The 22,694-nt window shown below is 42.3% G+C and overlaps 1 protein-coding gene across 4 annotated transcripts in view; it reads left to right on the top strand.

Moving 5' to 3' along the window:
- TEAD1 (TEA domain transcription factor 1) overlaps window positions 1-22,694 on the top strand; it is a 298,964-nt gene that overhangs the window by 189,240 nt on the left and 87,030 nt on the right. For all 4 annotated transcript variants that reach the window (XM_006117420.5, XM_006117422.5, XM_075927867.2 and 1 more), the window contains exon 4: window positions 19,531-19,595. In XM_006117420.5, the coding sequence (XP_006117482.2) occupies window positions 19,531-19,595 (65 nt within the window). The remainder of the gene's footprint in view (window positions 1-19,530; window positions 19,596-22,694) is intronic.

Raw genomic sequence — 22,694 nt, 5'->3', positions numbered from 1 at the left:
AGATGCAGAGAATTATTCTGGAATGGCTTATATTGTACCTGGAAGTAGAGGCAAAGTCTAACCTTTTTCTCTTTGAACTAAATAGAGACAAACTATTCCTTCATTTAACTATGTTTGGGCACGTCTATACAGCAGGGCTAATGCAGAAATTAGCTATGCAACTTGAGCTACATCAATTGCATAGCTTAAGTCGAAATAGCTTATTTTGGCCTTTGGTCCTTTCTACACAGCAGGAAGTCTGAGGAAGATCACTCTTCCTCCAACTTCTCATACTCCTCGTAAAATGAGGGTTACAGCAAGAAGCCTTTGACTTTATGTTGAAATAACTGCTTGTACTATAGACACAGGTTATGTTATTTTGGAATGACGTCAACTATTCCAAAATAATGCTGCTGTGTAGACGTACTGTTGTGAATCACTTTTGAATATTCATAAATAGTGCAAATACTCCTGCCATCTGAAGAAGTGGCTTGTGCCCACAAAAGCTCATGATACCATCAACATGTTTTGTTAGTCTTTAAGGTGCTACTAGACTATTTGTTGTTTTTTAATTTTTTCCTGTTACACACTAACTCGGCTACCCCTTTGAAGATTTGGATAATTCCCAATATCTTTCATACATTGGTCAAATGTTTCTAAACTTGGCTCCTATGATGTCAGAACCTGTCATCACATGTAAATAGAATTCAAAACACTTGACATAATGAATGTTTAAATATCTCTTTGCACCTGTTGTGAAAACAGGTCTTTACTACACCAAATAATGTATAGGATAAACAGCTTTTGCAAACAACTGTGAGCAGCAGCTAGAACTCACAGAACTCAGAATCTGAGAAGCTGAAAATGCAGACAACACATACTGTCATCAATCTTATGTAAATTAATCCCCCACCCAAAGCAATAAGATAGGCATAACAGTCCTCAGCTAAGGCATCTGATTTATCTTGTTTAGAGAACCATTGAAATTGTTCAGAATTCAAATAAGTAAACAAGGGAAGCGCCCACTTCTTTTATAATCTCATTATAGTAAATGCTGGATTGAAAAAACATGTCACTGGGTTTTGGTTTTTTTTTTCATTTGTAATATCAGCCTTGGAAGAAATCTAGCTCCATGATGCCATAGCTTTGTTCTTTATTAATGGTATTATAATACACAGCAGAATGTGTCACTGATTCAACCATGGATCACCTTTGGGGATGTACAAGGACACATTTACTGTGCAATGATAGTATTTTTTAAACACGAATTGACTTTTTCAGAGACTGCTCACTGGCTGCTAAAGCTTTGTATGCATCATCCATGCGCCATTACTTTTGAAACTATTGTGCTCCTATTTAACATACAACTCTTGGGGGAAGGATAGATTTCTCACAACCACCTTCGCTCAAGCCTTCTGTAGGAGTGGCTTCACCAAGTCTTGACTTCACCCTAGTGCCATGGTGTCCAACACGTGAGCCACTAGCCACATGTAGCTATTTGGCCGGATTACTGTGGCTAGTTGGCTTGAACAATGTGACTGCTTGGCCGGTTGAGTGTGGCTAGTTTACTATGGCTGCTTCAGAACTGGTTGGACACCACAGTCCTAGTGAGTGTGTTTTCTGTGAATACCTTATGCATTTTCATTGTTATGTATTCTTAGTCATATATATTTTCTCTGTTGATGTTAATTCTTGAAGTTACAGTGAAAAGCAAGCCTTTCATTATGCTGTTTTGCACTGTGAGCTTTTGCTGTTTATCTAGTTGAAAGAAACACATATGTCTTTTAGGGATGTAAGCAACTAGTCAGCTAGTTGACTACCCGATAAACTAATGCTCATTGGGTAGTCAAGTAGGAACTTGACTAGTTGCTTCTCCACCTACCCCCCTTTTGCTGCCTCTATCGGGGGAGCACAAGCTGGTGCAGGAGGGAGCCAGCTTAAAAGCCTTCTCTCCCCCCATGCACTATATCTGCAGAGGGCAGGGGAGGCAGAGGGCAACGGGGAAACAGCATGGGCGCAGATTGAAACAATCCCAGTGGAACCAGTCCCACTGCTGCTCCTCTCGACTACTCGATTAGTCGATAAGGGAGGCACTCGCTATCCCACTGCGCCTCTCCCTCTGAAATGTACAGGTGCTGCCCACAGCTCTTGCACATTTCAAAGGAAGAGGCACAGAGGGGAACCTGTGCCAATGGGGACTGCCTTGCTCCCCACCGGCGCAGGTTCCTGCTGCCCCTCTCCCTTTGAAATATACAAGAGCTGTGGGCAGCTCCCGTACATTTCAGAGGGAGAGGCGCTGTGGGATAGCGAGTGCCTCCCTTATCGACTAATTGAGTAGTCAATGGAAATTCTATTGAAATCATAGAATCATAGAATACTAGGACTGGAAGGGACCTCCAGAGGTCATCGAGTCCAGTCCCCTGCCCTCGTGGTAGAACCAAATACTGTCTAGACCATCCCTGATGGACATTTCTCTAACCTGCTCTTAACTATCTCCAGAGATGGGGATTCCACAACCTCCCTGGGCAATTAATTACACAGTTTGACTACCCTGACAGTTAGGAACTTTTTCCTAATGTCCAAATTTAAAAATTTAAAATCTCTAATATGTTTTGAACATCTCACCTTAGCTACTGAGTCGTAATTACAGATTTGGAAGTCAACAAAGCACTATGTGCAAACTTTACAGTAACCAAGGGAGTGTTTCTTAAATGAATATATTTGCTTTATAGTCTACTGACTTTCCTGTATATTTAATACTTTCTTGCATATGCAGGTTATATTTGTGCGAATATTAAAGAGCAAATTTCAAAAACCTACATATACAATTAAGATGTAATCTTAAAACATTTTGTCCCCATGAATTTAAATATTTCATTTGAAGCTAAGATTGTTGATTTTTAACTGTTAATATAACATTTATATCATCATTCTGAAGGACTGCCCATAAAAGGAATATCAGCACCTAAAATGTAACCTCAGCAAATTAATATTACTTAAATCAACTGTAATTCCTCTAAAAATGGGATCTTCTCTTTATGCGAAGGACAACCGGAATTGAAAGCACCTACTGAGAAATTCTATTTTGGTAATTTTTATCTATTACAATGCAAATAGTAGTTTTAATCCCCATAACTCATCTATCATGCATGACAGGTCCGCCAACCTATTGTCTGTGGATCTGAAAGATTTCTCTTCAAATCAGACTTTTTACTAGTAGCTTTGGGCAAAAGTCTTCCTGTATTTGAAAGTGTTTGTGCCATGCAATATCAGCACCATGGCAGAAAATAATTTTGCATGCAGTATGGTAACATGAATATCACTTAAACTGATTACAACTAGGTTACTAAGATATCCTATCACAGTAGCAAAAGCAATAATAGCTTCTTTCTTTAATATGTCAGATTTTGGAAATGTAACTGTTAAACATATTTTAGCAGCTTCAGATAGATGCAAAGGGCAGGATTGTGGATTTCTTTCTCTTTCCTTGTATATTCTAAAACATATAAATTGTAATTTGTTTTAAATGCATTTTTATTGCTGTAATAAAACATACTTTATAATATGTAGCAAACTATATAATTACAAGGTGGCAAATGAAATTCAATATAGATTAGTTGTAGTGTTTGAATTTTAATTAAACCAGGTGAATAGTAAATTATAAATGCTTCTTTTGCTGGGACGAGTGACACTAACAAAATATTAATCTAATGAATTGACATTTAAACGAGCTCAAACATCCCTGTGCCATTCTTTACTGTCTTTAAAGGACATCCAGAATAAATATTTCAAACAAAAGAATAAAATTTGAAACCCACATGAAATAAACATTGTGCTTGAATGGAATATTCCATTATTTGAAAACATGTCAAGCAGAATCCAATGCATCTCATTTGTGTCACTGAAGACTTTTTTGAACCAGATGTGTCTGTGGTTATTCTTTCTTTTTTTAAGTCTTTAAACTAAAGCTGGGATAAATAGCAAACTGTTGAGTACAAGATCTAATATAAAAAGGATAATTATTCCATGTTCCTGTTAGGACATTTCCCCTTTGCTATGTAAATTATTTTGTGTTACTGCTTAAGTCTGAGATTACTTTACTGGTTTTTCACTTTTTATTTAAATAACCAAAACCAAAAAGACTCTTCTTTGGGAGCCTAACTGTATTATAACTTCAATAAATTATACTAGTCCATTAACATCAATGAGAATTATTTTTATTATTCTATTTCCTGGGCCATGTCCTTTCCGTGTTTTGCAGGAGTACCTATTTTTACATGATACTTTACTGGATGGTCATTTGTGTATACTAAAACTTGAAAGACTACTGTAATCTTATTTTTTTTAAAACATAAAAGCTAACCAGATAAAACAGCAATCACCTTACATACTCCATGATCATAGTTCTGTCACAACTCCTTCCTGTGTCTGTGCTTCTACCTCCTGTTCCTGTGTAAATTTAAGGTCACACTCTGCACTTCCTTATCAGGTCACTCTGGAGCTGGCCTGTAGGTTCATGGAGAGGAATAAGGGAATGTAAGACAATCTATTGCTTTCCTATGTTGGCAGCCTACACAGGTCCCAACACAGGGGAAAAAGCAGCTATTGGTGCACTGTCCCCGCATCTGCACTAAAGAGGACATGGGTAGGGGCTTGGTCAGAATGTTGATTTCAGCCCTGCAATGATGAGAGTGCAACTGAGCCAGGACAGAGAAAGAAATATTCTCTGCCAGGTATGGTGCGATCCAGACTACTTTCCTCATGGAAGCAGGTTCCCTTCTGTTCCTAGAGCAGTATAGCTATGCACTTCCCAGTTCACATTCTGAAGTGCTAAGCTAACCCATACCATGTGAGTCCATTAATTTGCAGAATGGTTTTTCAGAATCTGGCCCTTGTATCTTAAACTTTCCGGATAGGGACTCTATCTTTGTTTTCTGAAGCACTGTTTGTATTTGTGGTCATCTAAATAACCAAACAAAAGCAGGGAAATTTAAATGATTGTGTTTATCGGGTAATTTGGAAATTTCAATGATCTTCCATTTAAAAGTAAAAGAATCAATGTGGACTTTACAAGAGGAACTTAGTAAATATTTTTGTATAGTTAATCTATATGAAATGTGATTTATGGCTTTGAGTGAAAAATTGTTACAACATAGTAATACTTGGAACATTAATGGCTTTATATTTCTGTAATTGTTATAAATCAATTTGAAAAACATCTCTGTTTGATTGGCTGTAAATATTGTCAGCTCAGAGGTTAAATTCTGTTGTTGGAATCACTTAGGGAAATTCATCTGAAATGCAAATATGACAGAAAAAGCAAAACAATATGGTAGAGGAATATTTGCTGACTGAAGAGCATAGGCTCAACACCAATATTTTTCCAGTTATGCTAAACCTCTTGTAACTGCTAAATTGGATTTGTAGTTGAATGAAGTATCAGCTGCTCTTGGACAAGCCCATAAAGGCAGGACGGCTGGCCTTTTGTAGGAAGAGCTTAAAGGACGATTGATATGTTTTAGCACTTTTGGGATTATTGTGATTAAGAGGAAACCATTCTGAATGATAGAGAAAAGGGTGTAAAATACACAGACCACAGCTGGTAAGCAGCATGTGTTTGCTATGAGGGGAGGTCTTGACTAGGTGATCCTGCTGGTTCTGGAGTTGACTGACAGATAAGAAAACGTGATATTATGGAGGAGGGTATTTCTTTAAGAAACAGTGCTTTAGTAAATATAAAAGTAAAAACAAACAGTAATTAGAATCTGCAAAATGTTGTGCAATATTTTATCAGTATCATCAAAGGAAAGTGTGAGCTGACTGCATAGAAATATATTACTGCAACATTCCAAATAAACTGTTAAAAATTCAGAGGAAGGACGTCACTTCCATTGTATGAGAACCCCACTCAGGACTTTCAAGGTTGGGTTCTGTGTTTTTACATTTTTTGTATTTTATCTGAGTCTGAAATAAAACCTATTTGTAATGTAGTAGAAAAAACTATGCTAAATATAAGGAAATGTTAAGTTAGCTGAATTTTTAAACCATAAGTATCTGATGAGTCTGAGATATTCATGTTTATATGATTTATGCAATACAGAAATCTTACATTTATTTTTAATAAACACCTGCCCTCAAAATGTGTAGGCTTTTTCATCTTATCACTCTCTCCTCCGCTTGGAAATTTAGCTCACTCAATTGATTGCTTTTTTAAAACTACAGTCTGAATGCTCGCAAATGTACATTCAAAGCGTTGGATCTCTGACTCTTTTTAGTGGGGCTGTACCTCTTTCAAAATTTGAGTTTAGCATACCACACAGGAAAGAACACAAGCTTGCCAACTCCTGCTGAGCGTTTTTTCAAGCCTGTGAAAAGAATGAATTATTCAGCAGTAAGCATGCTTACAGCTGGCCATTTGGGAGCTTTGATGTGCGAATCAGGCGGTTGCATGAATGCCCTTATTGTCATGTTATGTGTACACAGTGTGTGAATTATTGAAAATAGTGAGGCCTGAGCCTCATCTGGTAGAGATTACAGTGTAGGCATGCTGGGTGAAGGTCTGTAATTGAAAATCCCCAGATGCTGTTTATTTGGCCTATGTCACATGACCTTCTGCAGTAAGCTTGTCTGAACAAAATGTGGCCTGCATAGGAAGCAGAGCCCAACCCCCACCCTAAGCCTTTTTAAAACTCAGCATGTAGATGACTTAAACACCTGCCCTTAATATTTTTAAAAGCTTAAAATAGATTTGCCCGTAATGTTTAAATAGAGGATGTCTTATTTACATGTTAAAACTCTTTGGCCAGTTATTGACTTTTAGAGCTCTTTTATCTACAAGACACTTTTGTTAGTTAATTTAACTTTATTGTGTCTTTAGAAAACACCATGTCAACTTTTGAGCAAATGCTCTAAGAGCTTCATTTTATGCTTGCGAAATAGAGTGGAAAAGTTCAGGGCTTGATCCTAAAAAGGGCTGTTTACTCCTGTGAGGTGCTGAGCACCCTCAACTCCCAGTGACATCAACGAGGTGTCAAGTTCTGGTAGAGCAAAACAGCAAATAGAGCCCAATCCACCTCCCTCTGGAGTCAGTGGAAAAACTCCCCTTAACTTCAGTGGTATCAGGAGCATGCTCTGCTGCACAGCAAAACAAAGAGGCCAGTCCTGCTTCCTTTATTTGCATGATTTATCCAAGAGAAGTCTGTGAGATCTAGCATAAGGTGCTCAGAATTTGTCACTCCTTCCTCAGTCAAGGAACGTTCCCATTGACAACAAGATTTGGTTTAAGGCTGTGTGTTCAGCACTTCTGAAAATCAGGCTTCCTAGCAGGCCTGTCAAAAATTCAGGTATCCAAAAATCACTAGAAATTATTGAAAATTTTAGCCATGGTGAGAAAACCATTTTGGGTATGAAATCTTGGTAAATAAATGTTTGTTATGAGATCTTTAACACACCGCAGTACCTAAGCGTGTATCTGAAATTCAGTGTGCTTTTTGGGGAAATTAACAATTTATACTCACATATAAAGAGGAATCTCAAGTTTGCTTATTTTTTCATGCTAGTTACTTGTATTTTGCTACTAATATAAGAACTTTTTTTAAATTCCCTACTCATTTTCAAGTTATTAAATAATTTAATTTTCTGTACTTAATGTATTATTTATTATTAGCACACACATTTTGAAGGCAGCTATTATCATAGGCTTTGGGTGCAGTGGGTTAATTTGTGTCATTAACTTTTCAAATAAAGGGAAAGCAAAACATTCACTCTGCCCAGCAGCTATAAAGTTCTTCCCTGTGTTGCTTCAGTTCAGCATTGGGGTAACTTGACTGATTTCAGCCTAACACTGAAGTGGGACGAAACCTGGCCTGCCAGTTTATGGAATCCACTGCTGGTACAAATTGTCATAGCTTTGTAGTAATGTATCCCAGCTGAGGAACTGCACTGGAGTGTCCATAGTTTCAGTCTGTGGGTGTGGCTATGCGAATTTTAGCTGAATTGTGAAGTGTGAATTATGGGAAAATACTCTTCACAACTACATTATTTGAAGATTTAAAATATTTTTAAAACTGACCATCGATCTATTAATGTAGTATCTTTGCATGTATATATATGTGTGCATGTAAATATATCCTGCATACGAATATTTGCTGGTGCCACAATTATTACGTGTTTCGTTTGCACGGTGAAGCATGTCTCTAGTAGAAGGATTTGAAAATTCTGTTTTCCCGTGGAAAACAGGAATTCTTTCCAAGGTGAGTGCTGTCAACTTCCACTTAATTTAACCTTTAATTTAAATAAAAAAGTAACACTCATAGCTGTGAAGGAAATCTTTCAAAATTGATCCAGTCATAACTAATACACTAATGATAGAAATGTAGCCGTGTTAGTCTGGGGTAGCTGAAGCAAAATGCAGGACAATGTAGCACTTTAAAGACTAACAAGATGGTTTATTAGATGATGAGCTTTCGTGGGCCAGACCCACTTCCTCAGATCAAATAGTGGAAGAAAATATAGTCACAACCATATATACCAAAGGATACAATTTTTTAATATATATAAAACCAATTTATAGTACCTCTTGGTAGTCCAGCATATCCAATAATCCAGCACCACCTAGGTCCCAAAGGTTCCGGATTATTGGAAGTCTACTGTATAATTTTTTTTAATGAGCTTATTTTACAGGTGTGTGTATGTGTGTATAAGAGAGATTCTTATGAGCTTTCATTTTTTTAAAATAAGTCCACATCAAATGTTCTTTTTTAAAAATGAATCTTAATTCCACATGGTGTTGGTCCTTTCTGAGGTCAAGACGCTTTTCCTCTAGTTCTTCATGTCCCTTGGAATAGGTTCAATAAGATTCCTTTGCTCTGGAGGTATGCTGTATCTCACTGGGTACCTTCCCAAGACTGACGGATACCTGAACCACAAAATTCCAAGGAGAGACTGAGGACTTAGACATGATAAATCAACCTCTGTGTGTTCTTCTCTTGACTCTGGTATTCCACCGGGACAAGAAGAGTAGCTGGTGTCGATGGGAGAGCAGCCTGTGCTGACCTTATGTGGAACACACCACAGGAAGTACATCGATTTCAGCTATACTATTCACATAGCTGAAGTTGTATAGTTTAGATCAAATTGGGCGTGGGAGTGTAGTGTAGAGTAGGTCTGACTCTCATAACATAAGACAAGAAGGAATAGAGCATTTCTCGTTCATGAGTGTGAGGTTTTTTTTCCATTTGGCAATCTCTATATATTTTATTTTTCACTGCTAGAGGAAGAGTGGAGAAAATATTACCACAAATGTACTCTTCTTGGAGAAGTACATACATATCTGTCATTCATGCTAAAATTCGACACTCTACGTGGGGTGCTCAACAAAGACTCTGGCTATCTTACCCATTGCAAAGATAGCTTCCCCAATTATCACCTCTAATACCATTAGCTCACAGACATTTACCTCCCCCCCTCCTCCCCGCATCCGCCTTCTGTTCTGAAATTTGATTTGTCCTTTTCTTATGTGTTCATTTTTTTTAATTGTATCCGTTGGTATATATGGTTGTGACTATTTTCTTCCACTATTTGATCTGAGGAAGTGGGTCTGGCCCACGAAAGCTCATCATCTAATAAACCATCTTGTTAGTCTTTAAAGTGCTACATAGTCCTGTATTTTGTTATATCTGATCAGAGAGACTTTACAGCTCTTAGGATTTCTAATGTATGGTGTGTAGGTGGTTCGTTGAGACCCACTTTTTTTTCAGCCTCTTAATACTTTATAAAGACATGATGTGTTTTTGGAGTGTCCTTAAAATTCTCTCCTTTTTCATATTAATCAAGAGAGAAGGGTCAGTTTCTGACCCAAGCTGATTTTTGAAAAAAATACCAGGGATGTTGATTGACAGTTAACAGAAGACCCTAAGCTTTTATTTGGAGAATTCTAGTTCCTTTCACATGTCAGGCAATGTTTATTTTACTGCTGGAGTCTGGTAGGGTTGCCAGATACCTTCATAAAAAATCCCAAAAAGGCAGGGAAAAATTGGTTGAGGGGAAAAAAAAGGGGGGGGGGGGAGACCAAACTTGTTAAGCAAAAAAAAAATAAAAAGTTGCTGCGCCTTTAAATTACCACACTCCTCGCTCCCCCCCACCCTCGCAGACACTGACGGCCATCTTTTTGAGGAAAAAAAGGCCGCTGCTCCTTTAAATTACCTTGCTCTCTCTTGCAGATGCCGCCAGCGGAAGGCCAAAATACCGAACTGTCTGGGCAAAAACCAGACAGTTGGCAACCCTAAGTCTAGGAAAGGTGGTAAGGCTTCTCAGATAACAATGGCCGCACTGGTATTGATATGTTGTTAGTCTCAGAGGGGTAGCCATGTTAGTTTGTAACTGAAAATTTTAAAAAAAACAACAAATGGTCCTGTAGCACCTTAGGCTATGTCTAGACTGCAAGCCTCTTTCGAAAGAGGCTCTTTCGAAAGATACTTTCGAAAGAGCCTCTTTCGAAAGAGAGCGTCTAGACTGCACGTTGAACTTTCGAAAAAGTGGCTTGCTTTTTCGAAAGAAAGCATCCAGTGAGTCTGGATGCTCTCTTTCGAAGAAGCCCTATTTACATTGAAGAACGCCTTCTTTCGAAAGAGGAACTTTCGAAAGAAGGCGTTCTTCCTCGTGAAATGAGGTTTACCGCCATCGAAAGAAAAGCCGCGTTCTTTCGATTTAATTTCGAAAGAACGCGGCTTGAGTCTGGACGCAGGGGAAGTTTTTTCAGAAAAAGGCTACTTTTCCCGAAAAAACCCCTGAGTCTGAACACAGCCTTAGAGATTAACAAAATATGTAGATGGTAGCATGAGCTTTTGTCGGCACAACCCACTTCTTCAGATGAATGTTATTGAGACTTCTAAGGGATAAGTATCTTTCGTGGTTAAGCTTGGGGCTTATTTCTCCACTGACGGAAAACCATGGGCATTAGAAGATTTGTAAGGTCTTGGTCATCCTATATGTTTTGTCTCTTAGGCCTTTTGTCCCTGAAAGTGTTGCTGCATTAAGTAATGACACTCTTGCAAGAATCAAGCGTTCCTAATATGTGAAAGAACAACCAAACTGGGAAGCAGCACTCTAGTCACCAAAGTCATGTGATGGGCTAGCTAGCTTGAATTTTAAATACCACCTTACTCAAGCTATTGGTTGTGCTTATGGGAGGCAGATTAGGGACAGTGAGTATTAGCCTGGCAAAATTTGGTGGGTTTTTTTTTAGGAGATTCAGCTTCTGACAAATTTCATGTAAAAAAAAAAGTTTCTATCCCTCATGGATGGAATAAAAGCTTGAAAACATGATCTCCAAAGGCTAAAAACAACTTAGGCTTAAAAATCATGACAATTAAAGAAAAATCGTATTTTGTAATACTTGGGTTTGGCAATATTAGACCAGAGAAGTATTCTGTATAGATTATAACAGTGTTTTGAATGAAGTAATAGAAATGGCTAAAATTCCTTTTAGGTGCTTTAGCAATTCAAATAATATTGAGGGGTTGTGACTCTTATTGCAATGGATGTATAATTTGTGAGTGTTGAGCAGCATTATTGTTCATGCTTATTGATTAGTGAAATTTTCCTCAGGGCAGGTGGCAGCTAGGGCTGAAACAGCATTCTTGTTCAATAGCTATAAAGCCATCTTTCTGCTCCCTTTACTCTGACTCTGACCATCGATAAAAGTGTGGTTTGTGGTGCTAGTTTCGGATGAGTAAAAGGCTTGAGGAGAATTTAGACTAGTTGAATATATTTAGTTCTTGAACTAGTATGTGTCAGGTAAAATTTTTGACTCCGTTTTCATTTTAGACTTCATTTTCAAAGTGATGCCTAATCTTAGTATAAAAACTCACTCTAGGTAAGTAATTTTCCAGAGTATCAGCAAAGGACCATATTTTAAACATACTTACACATAGTAGTACAAATACATCTTCTGAAGTTATTGAACAGCTCCGTCCTCAAGTGTGACTTAGACCAACTGCTATGATCTCATGAGGACTACAGGTTGAACCTCTCTAGTCCAACACCCTTGGGACCTGACTGATGCCGAATCAGAGCATTTGCCAAACCACGGGAGGTCAATAATGTCTAGCAGCATTAACAACACTTCCATTGCTTACTGGGCTCTTAGAAGACATTTAGGTTATGTCTAAACTACATCCCTCTTTCGAGAGAGGAATGTAAATTAGACATATCGAAATTGCAAATGAAGCCGGGATTTGAATTTCCCATGCTTCATTTGCATAATTGAGTAACGGTGTTTTTTCAAAAAACGCTGTTTCGAAAGTGAAACCATGGTCTAGACGCGGTTCTTTTGAAAAGAAAAGTCTTTTTTGAGAGATGAAGTTTACAGGAACTTTCGAAAAAGGCTTTTCTTTTGAAAGAACCATGTCTATAACGTGGTTTCACTTTCGAAATTTAGTTTTTTGAAAAAACACTGTTACGCGATTATGCAAATGAAGCATGAGAAATTCAAATCCGGGCTTCCTTTGTAATTTCAATATGTCTAATTTACATCCCTCTTTTGAAAGAGGGATATAGTCTAGACATAGCCTTAGGGGGAAATTGGAGCTAAATAACAGCACAGAACAGAAAGCCAGGACTGGTGGCTGTAAACAAACTTTATGGGTATGTCTAGACTACAAGCCTCTTTCGAAAGAGATTGTCTAGACAGCCCCAAGTCTTTCAAAAAATCGAGCCACTTTTTTGAATGAGAGCATCCAAGCAATCTGGATGCTCTCTTTCGAAAAAGCCCTGTTTGCAGTCAAGAATGCCTTTTTTTGAAAGAGCTCTTTCGAAAAAAGGCGTTCTTCCTCATAAAAGTAGATTTACCGCTGTTGGAAAAACCACCACGTTATTTTGATTTAATTTCGAAAGAATGCGATGGCAGTCTAGATGCAGGTGAAATTTTTTTTGAAAAAAGAATACTTTTTTAGAAAAAAACCCTCTGTAGTGTAGACATACCCTATGGCAGGCAAAGAACCAAAATATTTGTGCATATAGCGCAAAGAGCCGGGGAAAAAACATTGTTGAGGAAAAAAAGAAGCCCCAGCCACATTTGGGGTCGAGCAAAAAAAAGAAAAAGAAACTGCCCCTTCTTTTTGGCCACATCAGGCTCCCGTCGGCCAGCACCATCTTGCTCCACTGCACCGGATGGCTCTCCAGCACCCAGTGAGCTCAGGGAACTGGGGACCATTTCTAGGGGCGCAGGGGGAGTTTCGCAAGCCAAGGGGGAGGCTTCGCAAGCCGCACTTTAAGGGGCATGGCTCACGAGCCGCAAGTTGGCCACGGCTGCCCTATGGGACCACAGGAGAGTTGTCCAAACCCATTGTAAGTGGACATTCAGTTAACTACATTCATGCTGGACCACAGATTTTGCCAAACCAGAGAGTGTTGGTCTGGAGATGTTCCATTTGCACTTTATTGGCAGAGGACTGACGGGAGCACTCCACACCAAGCCTGTCATGAATGCAGAATGAGGGTCCGTGAGCTGTCAACCTAGTGATGCTGCATTTACGCTGAGGATTTCCTCTAGCCATAGGAATCACCAGCTGCCCTTTTAGGGCAACTTTTTCTGCCTTGTTGCATTGATGAACTGGGCCTGATATTTTATTCATGTGTTTACTGAAAAATGTATATGTTGTTCCCATTGCCTCCACAACAGGGCACCTCCCCTTTCCTCAGAAAGGTGCACTTAAATCAATTAAAATTTCCTCACAGCTTGCCACACTGAGGATCCCATCAGCTCAGTTAAGTGCTAGCTAAATAGATAAACCATACACTCCTTGAAGCCTATCAAGTCCAGAGCCTTTGCACTGTTCATGTTCCCTAATGAATTCATTTTGAAGCAATTTTTCACTCACTGTATTACCTTAATATATATTAAAAGGACAGTGTTGTTGTGTAAGGGTACATAACCATTGTGGGAAGGTTGCTTGAAGCTCCTGCCCCACTGCAGTTGCAGTACAGTGTATTGAAACCATCATTTTATTTGTGTTTTTCCTGGTCTTTCCCATTAGTCAGGCCTCAGTCTCTTGACGATTCTCCTACTTTCTTTTTCTGGGTGATGTTTTCCCTCTTTTTCCATTAGTGCTCTTTTCTCCATGAACTGGTGCTCCAGAGCAAAACTAGACCATAGTGTCCCATTTTCCTTCCATGGATGACAGTCATGGAACAACATGAGATTAGCTCTCTTGTGGGGAGTAACTGGGATTGTGTCTAAGGATGTGGCTACGGAAACTAAATATCATCCTGTCTGTTGGAAGAAGGGGTGCTGGGCTGCTGACAGTAGGCTGCAATCAGCTCCAGGCTCTGATGGCTATTATACAGTGTTTAAATAAAAGGTATGTAGCTGTTAAAAACAAGTAGTCCGGAGCTTCTGCACAGGGAGATCAACATAGAGGAGATGTTGGGGGCTCTGAATGACAGAACAGGGCTCTTACTGTTTTCTTAACTTGCTCATTAATGTGTAAAATGTAAAATATAAAATGTATGGAGACTGGGGCTATGCCTACGCTGCACTCTAAACTCAAAATAAGAGTACTTATTTTGAGTTTATTTCAAAATTTGGTGCTGTCTAGACAACACCAAATTTTGAAATAAAATGCTATTTCGAGACATCCCTTAACTCTCGTGGAATGAGGGTTACTGGGATGCCAAAAACATTTCAAAATAATTGGTGGCTTGTGAAAACGTGGGGAAGCTATTTCGAGATACCTCTGGTATCCCAAAATAACTTTGATGTGTAGACATACCCTTGTAGATTGACAAGGACTGTCTATTTGGTTGGATCATGTAAGCGCTGCAACTCTTGATTTTGTAGCAATTTGATAGTGTACGTGGATAATATTTAAAATATCCCCCCATATATTTTAATTTAATAATTTTTTAATTTGTTTTGGCTAACACCAAGGAATATTTGATAATTACTCAGATATATAATTTAAGAATGACATAGAAGAAACACTCTTTTTTTCATCCCATGAATAGGGTGACCATATTTCCCTAAACCCAATACAGGACAGCAATGGGGCGAGAGGGGGTTGCTTCCAGCACTTAGGGCTTCAGCCTCACAGTGGGGTGGGGGGAGAGGAAATGCGATGGGGCTGGGGCTAAGCTTCACGGCAGAGACCTCCCAGGAACTGAGCTTCAGTTCCACAGCAAGGGACTCCTGGGAATGGGGCTTTGGGGCAGCCCGAGAACAGAGCTGATTTGCTGCGGGGGGGGGGGGGGGGGGGCGGAGGAGGAAGGATGGGGTGCATCCCAAGAACAGGGTTGAGCCCCATGACAGGTGGGTGCTGTTGCAAGGGGATGTGGATTGCAACTGCTTTAAACACTAAGGAGAGGGGATCACCACATAGGAGTGTAAAGGGTTTTTTTATTCAGTTAAAACTCACTCATACACTCAACCACACTTACGGTATGTCTACACTACAATGTTAGTTCGAACTAACATTCATAGCCGCTACACTAGCGCTCCGCTAGTTCGAATTTGAATCGAACTAGCGGAGCGCTTAGTTCGAACTAGGAAAACCTCATTTTACGAGGATTAAGCCTAGTTCGAACTTACTAGTTCGAATTAAGGGCTGTGTAGCCCCTTAATTCGAACTAGTGGGAGGCTAGCCCTCCCCAGGTTTCCCTGGTGGCCACTCTGGCCAACACCAGGGAAACTCTATGCCCCCCTCCCGGCCCCGGACCCCTTAAAGGGGCACGGGCTGGCTATGGTGCCCGTGCCAGGTGCAAGCCTGCCAGCACCCAGCCAGCAGACCCTGCACCTGGCACGGCACAAAGCCACCCACCCGATGTCCCCCAGCCCACCCCCTCTTCCCGGGACCAGGCTGGAGGCTCCCGGGAGCTTGCCCGGGACCGCAAGAGGCGGGCACCTTCCTGGGCTAGTGCGGACATCGTGGACCTTGTCCACGATCTCCGCACTAGGCACAGGAAAGTGGCCGTCTAGGGCAGGAGAGCTGCCAGCCTGGCCACCCAGGAGCAGGTGTGCATGAAAACCAAGGGGATCCATTGAGACCCCCGACCCTGAGCCCTGAGCTTACAATGGCCGTCCTGGGTGAGACCAAAGGTCCATCTAGCCCAGTAGCCTGTCTGCCGACAGCGGCCAACCCTAGGGACCCTGGAGGGGATGGACCGAAGACAGTGACCAAGCCATTTGTCTCGTGCCATCCCTCTCCAGACTTCCACAAACTTTGGGCAGGGACACCACTCCTACCGCCTGGCTAAGACTACTCCATGGACCCAACCTCCATGACTTGATCTCACTTCCCTTTAAACTCTGTTCTAGTTGTAGCCTTCACAGCCTCCTGCAGCAAGGAGTTCCACAGATTAACTATTTGCTTTGTGAAGAACAACTTTCTCTTACTAGTTTGAAGCCTGCTACCCATTCCTTTCCTTTGGTGTCCTCTAGTCCTTCTTTATGGGAACTCGTGAAGAACTTTTCGGAATGCACCCTCTCCACCCAACCCCTGCTTTTAGAGACCTCTATCCTGTCCCCACTCCATCTCCTCTTTTCTAAGCTGAACAGTCCCAGTCTCTGTAGCCTCTCTTCATCTGGGACCTGTTCCCAACCCCTGATCATGTTACTTGCCCTCCCCTCTCCCAGCCTTTCTCTTCCCCTCTCCCACCTCCTTTTCCCAGTCTCCCCCAGTTTTGTTCAATAAAGACAGAGTCAATGTTGGAAGAAACATTATCTTTATTTTGTACATCAATAAGAAGGGGGGCTAGGGAAGGGTAAGTGGAAAGAGGTGAGGGAGGAATGGGGTACGAGCCCCCGATGGGGAGGACTGGGCTGGCTCTGCGGGCTTCTGGGGGTGGAAGCTCTCCTGCAGCCCCCCGATTGCTCCCTCTCCCCAGATCGCAGCCTGCGGCAAGTGCAGCCGGGCTGATGGCCGAGTGGTGTGATGTGCCCAGTGTGGGTACTCTGGGCAATCCAAGCCAGGACTGCTTTGCAAGCGGGGCACCCCTGAGAACTGTCTGTCCGGGGTGGGGGTCGGGACCCTTTAAGCGCAGCCCTCGGCTAGCCTGAGACAGCATCTCCACTCTCTAAGTCCTCCTCTGATGCCCTGCCGGCACTGCTTCCGGCCATCCTTAAGCCCTGTTCAGGGTCCACTCAATGTGTACTTGCTAGTTCGAATTAGCAAAATGCTAATTCGAACTAGTTTTTAGTTCTAGACGCGTTAGTTCGAATTAGCTTAGTTCGAATTAACTAATTTGAACTAAGTTAGTTCGAATTAGCGCTGTAGTGTAGACGTACCCTTACAGTCCCAGGCTGGATGATAAGGCGAGAAGAAGGCAGTTCATGTTGTTTGATCTTCCCAAGTTGACTCCTAAGCTGGTCTGCTGGCCAAGTGATCCCAGCAGAGGGCGTTCTGGGAGGCTCCACTTGATGGTCAACCAACCGTGTCTCTGTCCTTCTCTCCTTTAAGGATCAGCCACATGCAGCCTCTGAGTCTGTGGGCCTCTTGGGGCCGTGGGCACTCCCTGCTGGGGGCCGTGTGTATTGTTGTTTACTCCTGCTGTTTACCTCAGACATTCTTCTGCACTCACTCAGGGAAGGGGTAGGGGGTTAACAGACAACACTCCAACAGTTTAGGGAACCAAATAACATAATTAACAGGTGAGAAAGAGAACAACAACCATTTTAACTCTCCCCTTGCTCCTCTTTTGCCTCCAACAGGTGCTGCCCAGGAACAAGGGTTGATCCGAGTGGCAGGGAAAGGGCTTCAGCCCCACAGCGGGTGGGGGCCGTGTGGGAACGGGACTTCAGCACCGGGGTGACAAAAGGCTTCAGCCCTACTGGGAAGGCCTCCTGGGAATGGGCTGCAGCCAGCGATGGGGGTGTTCGACAAAGGGGTTCCAGTGCCGGGGGGGAGGGGCGTGCTGGCGGTCGGGGCTAAAGGCTGGCAGACTTCCGCCCTTCTTTAGGGTGCACAAGGAGGAAAGACACTCCTATTTGGTTTCTCCTTTGGCACCCTGCCTGACTCTACACATCACATGCTTTACCATCAGCCACAAACAGGAAGTTGCTGTGACTGCGCTGACCGGGGAACTCAACGATCAGAAGGGGGTGTGCAAATATGGGACATTTTGGTCCTTTTAAAAAAAAATCAGGACACCTGGAAGACAACTTAAATATAGAGCAATCCTGGTAAAAACAGGACGGATGCTCACCCCACCCAAGAACATAAGAACAGGACTAATGCTCAATGAAGATACGATGTACCTTTCTGACATAGTGCAGTGTAGAATTGCTGTCAGGGGTCCATTTTCAATTTTCCCAATGATGACTTTTTGCCTCAGATTGGACAGCTAACTGCTCACTTTGTTGATTTTTGTGTATGCAGATTTACAGGGCTCGCCAAGTGGCGGTGAGCCCCACTCGCTAGCCGCGCGGTTTCGCACAGTTCTGCGCTCTGCGCATGCGCAGATTGTTCTGTGCATGCACAGATCATTCTGTGCATGCACAGATCACTTTGCGCTGGCTCTTCCAGGTTGTAATCTACTCACCACGGGCGAGTAGATTACATTATTTGTCAAGCCCTGCAGATTTAGGCTAATGTATCAAATATGCCAAATTTGGTTTTTGAAGTTTGGCCTTTAAGGCCCTGTAATTTAATCACTAACTTTGCATCACCACCATAATTCTTTATTCCAGATAGCTCTAAAATGTCCAGACCCAAACTGAAGGGGAGCAGAGGGAGTGCAGATCCACTTTTCACATTCATAAATTGCATATTCATCTGTCTACACACAGACAGACTACAAAAGGGATGGAGAGTATTTCATTGCTGGAGGTGACATTGTCCAAAAAAGATGTAAAATTAAAATGGAAGGTGCCAGGGGATGAAAAAAGGCCTACTTAAATAAATGTGTTATGTGTAGGACTTTCCAGAGGAGTTGAGCAAAAGGAACAGTTTGCCCTGGGTTCGTTGTTTGAGAGGATCCCCAAGTCCATGGAATTTGTTAAGGTCACAATGTTCACACCTGAATTCCAAAATTAGGAGGCCTAAAGGAGAGGTCAGATTTTCAGCTTGGAAGCTGTTAGTGGCATTAACTCCTTTTGAAAATATCTGCTCCTTTAGATGTCCAATTTTAGAGACTTACATTTGAAAATATTGGCTTTTGCGAATGTCTAAAGCCACAGAGCGGAATTTGAGAAATCCAGTGCAAGTGACAATCCTTTTCTAAAACAGTGGGAATTGGGGATTATAGCCACATTAAGGTGGAGCACAGCCACTGGGACATCTCTCTCCAACTTTTCATTGTCTACTTGAGGTTTCCATTAATGTGTCTGCAATAATCAAGTAGAATTATATTTTACTTATATAGATGTGCTTTTTCTCTGTAATGAACTGGATTAGAGAAGGAAAAGAAAATGATAAAAATATCGACAAATGCCATTTCTATTAATGAAAATCAGATTATATAAAAATAAGAATATTCTCATATTTGTAGACCTTTTATTTTTAAGTCCTGGAGTTTGATAGCTGTTTGGTCCTCACTGTAAACTCTTTTTCATTTCAGGTAGGAATGAATTAATAGCCAGATACATCAAACTTAGAACGGGGAAGACACGGACCAGGAAACAGGTAAAACACCCAGTTGAAAAGTGTGCATGTCAGCAAATGACAAAAAAATGGCATTTTTTGGCTGCAGTGGCTGTCGGCAATTCAGCTCTAATAAGATGATGCATTGATTTCACTGTCATTAAGTATGTACTTTTAAAAAATCCATTGTTTGTTTGGTTCATTATTTCAGTGACCCTTTATTGGGGACATTCCATATTAATCTTTATATATGTCGCTATTGCCTCATAGTGAAAAGGGCATTTCATAGGACAAACTATTAACATAAGCCATATTACTTCTTGCATCGCGTGCATATAAAGAAAATACAGAATTTAACAATTGTTTTCATATAGTGAGTAATGGAACAATTAGATGTCTGGCCACATCACCTAAACAAGAAAGTTACTTGCTTAGAACATGAAAAATAAATAAGTAATGAGTATTCAAAGTACTGGTTGTACTCATGCTCCCTCTTCATGGCCAGTGGTCACAACAGGCTGAAACAGAGTTATTTCCATAAGAGTGATGGGTACTGTTGTGTAACTGTAGTAAGATTTTAGTCATAAGTAAGTCAACCTAAACTTCTGTCTTTAATCTTTTTCAGAAGCTTATCCCATATCAGTTATCATATCCCACTAGATCCTTTAATTGTTATTAGGGATGTGAGGGTATGTCTACACTACCCCGCTAGTTCGAACTAGCGGGGGTAATGTAGTCATCCGCACATGCAAATGAAGCCCGGGATTTGAATTTCCCGGGCTTCATTTGCATGAAGCTGGCCGGCACCATTTTTAAATGCTGGCTAGTTCGGACTCCGTGTCACACGGCTACACGCGGCACGGACTAGCTAGTTCGGATTAGACTTCTAATCCGAACTAGCTGTACGCCTCATGGAACGAGGTGTACAGCTAGTTCGGATTAGGAAGCCTAATCTGAACTAGCTAGTCCGTGCCGTGTGTCGCCATGCGGCACGGAGTCCGAACTAGCCGGCATTTAAAAATGGCGCCGGCTGGCTTCATGCAAATGAAGCCCGGGAAATTCAAATCCCAGGCTTCATTTGCAAGTGCGGATGACTACATTACCCCCGCTAGTTCGAACTAGCGGGGTAGTGTAGACATAACCTAAGAGAGTAGTCAGTTAATTGACTACTTGCATTCTCCCCTTCCCCCCCCCCCCCGCCGCTGCCTCTGTATCAGAGGCAGCAGGAGGAGGGGGCAGAGGAGGCTGCTGCTGCAAAGCAGCTCCTGTCTGCAGGGGTCCCAGTGGAGAGCTGGGATACCCACGGACAGGGGCTCTGCTGGCTGGGCAGAAAGTCCTGCTCAGTCCTGGCTTGCACTGGGATCAAACCCCGCTGCAGCTCTGCAATTTAAAAGACAATAGGAACCGAGCATCCTGGCTCTTACTATGTTTTAAATTGCAGAGCCACAGAAGGGTTTGGTCCCCAACCCTGTGCGAGCAGGGACTAAGCAGGGCTGCCTGCCTGCCCAGCTCCTACTAAATTTAGGAGCCAGTCAGGCAGGCAGCCCAGCTCAATCCCTGCTCACACCAGGTTGGGAACAAAACCCCGCTGTAGCTCTGCAATTTAAAACACAGTAGGAGCCAGGGGCAGGCTGCCTGATTCCTACTGCCTTTTAAATTACAGAGCCTCAGTGGGGTTTGTTTCCAGTACAAGCCAGGATTGAGTAGGGCTGCCTTCCCCTATTGAGTAATCAAAAGTCGATAGAATTTTTATCAACTACTTGATTACTAAAATAATCTATTTAACATCCCGAATTGTTATCTCCACAGTGTTTAGCTGTCTCACAAATGCACACATAATCATCGTGTAGTTTGAGTTGAAGTTACTAAATGGGTATGGAAAAAGTTAGCATATTTCAGCATCCCTTTCCTTGAGCGCCACCTTCCAGATCTCCTTATCAATGTGTGTTATGGGGAGCAGGAAGAAGAGGGAGAAACTTTTTTGCAGGCATGCAATGCATCTTGTATACTGTGATGAAAAAGAATGCTGACTCAGCATAAGCAAAGCTGGCCTGCTGCCAATGCTTGTATTTAAGGCATGTTGAATTGGGTGACATTTTCCCTCCAGTAATGTTCTTTGTCAGTTAGGAAGCAATGTAAACTACAAGGGAAGAAAAAAGGCCATGAGGAAAGAGAGAAACTGCAATTCACAGAGAATGAACAAACTACACATTGACAAAGAATCCATCGTAAAGGAAGCTCCAAGTTCTTTTTTATTATAGCTGGGCAACCCCCATGATGGGGATGTGAGCGACTAGTCGCGTCCCCCTGCTTGCTGCCTCTATCAGGGAGAGGCAGCAAGGGGGCAGGGAGCAGGAGCCGGTTCTGGGGGGAGCTGGCTTAAAAGCAGTACCATCTCCACAAGAGGCAGGGGAGGCAGGGGCACAGCGGGGAACTGGTGCTTGTGCTGTTTCCAGTGCTGTGCCTCTGCCTCCCCTGCCTCTGTGGCAGCAAGGGGGGAGGAACAGGAGCCGGTGTTAGGGGGAGCTGATTTAAAAGCTGATTCCACACCAGCACAGTCTCTGGGGTGCTACCAGAGGCAGCAGGGGCAGGAGGATAGGGGAAGCTGCTGTGAAGCTGCAGGGGTCCCAGCAGGGAGTCTTGTCCACCATGAACAGAGGCTGCTCTGGCACCAGCTCTGTTTGTGGCAGCCAGGGCTGGCCACAGACACAGACAGAGGTTGCTGTCGGAGCAGCCCCACCCGTGCCCAGCTGTGGCTACCAAGAACAGAGGCTGCTCCAGCAGCAGCCCCTGTTCACAATGGACATGGGCTTCTGGATTTGGCTTGAGCCAGGGCTGATCAGTCCCAGCTCGTGCTTGTCCAGGACGTTGCACCTCTGCATTTTAAATGTAGTAAGATCCTGCTGACTCGTACTACAGTTAAAATGCAGAGCCGCGGAGTGCGTGGCTCCCAGAGCTGGCACGAGCCAGGACTAGTCAGTCTGGTTCAAGCCAGCTCTGGGAGCAACCCCCATTGCCACTCTACAGAGCACTCCTATCCACCAGCTAGGCAACCGCAATTTAACATCCTTACCCCATGAACTTGGGGTTGCACAGGTGCAGTTAGCAGCACGTTTTGGCACAATGGTTTAAAGCACATGA

This window comes from Pelodiscus sinensis, chromosome 5 (genome assembly GCF_052426305.1).
Source record: "Pelodiscus sinensis isolate ZL-2025 chromosome 5, ASM5242630v1, whole genome shotgun sequence".
Lineage (NCBI taxonomy): Eukaryota > Metazoa > Chordata > Testudines > Trionychidae > Pelodiscus > Pelodiscus sinensis.
This window is presented reverse-complemented; position numbering and strand designations above follow the sequence as displayed.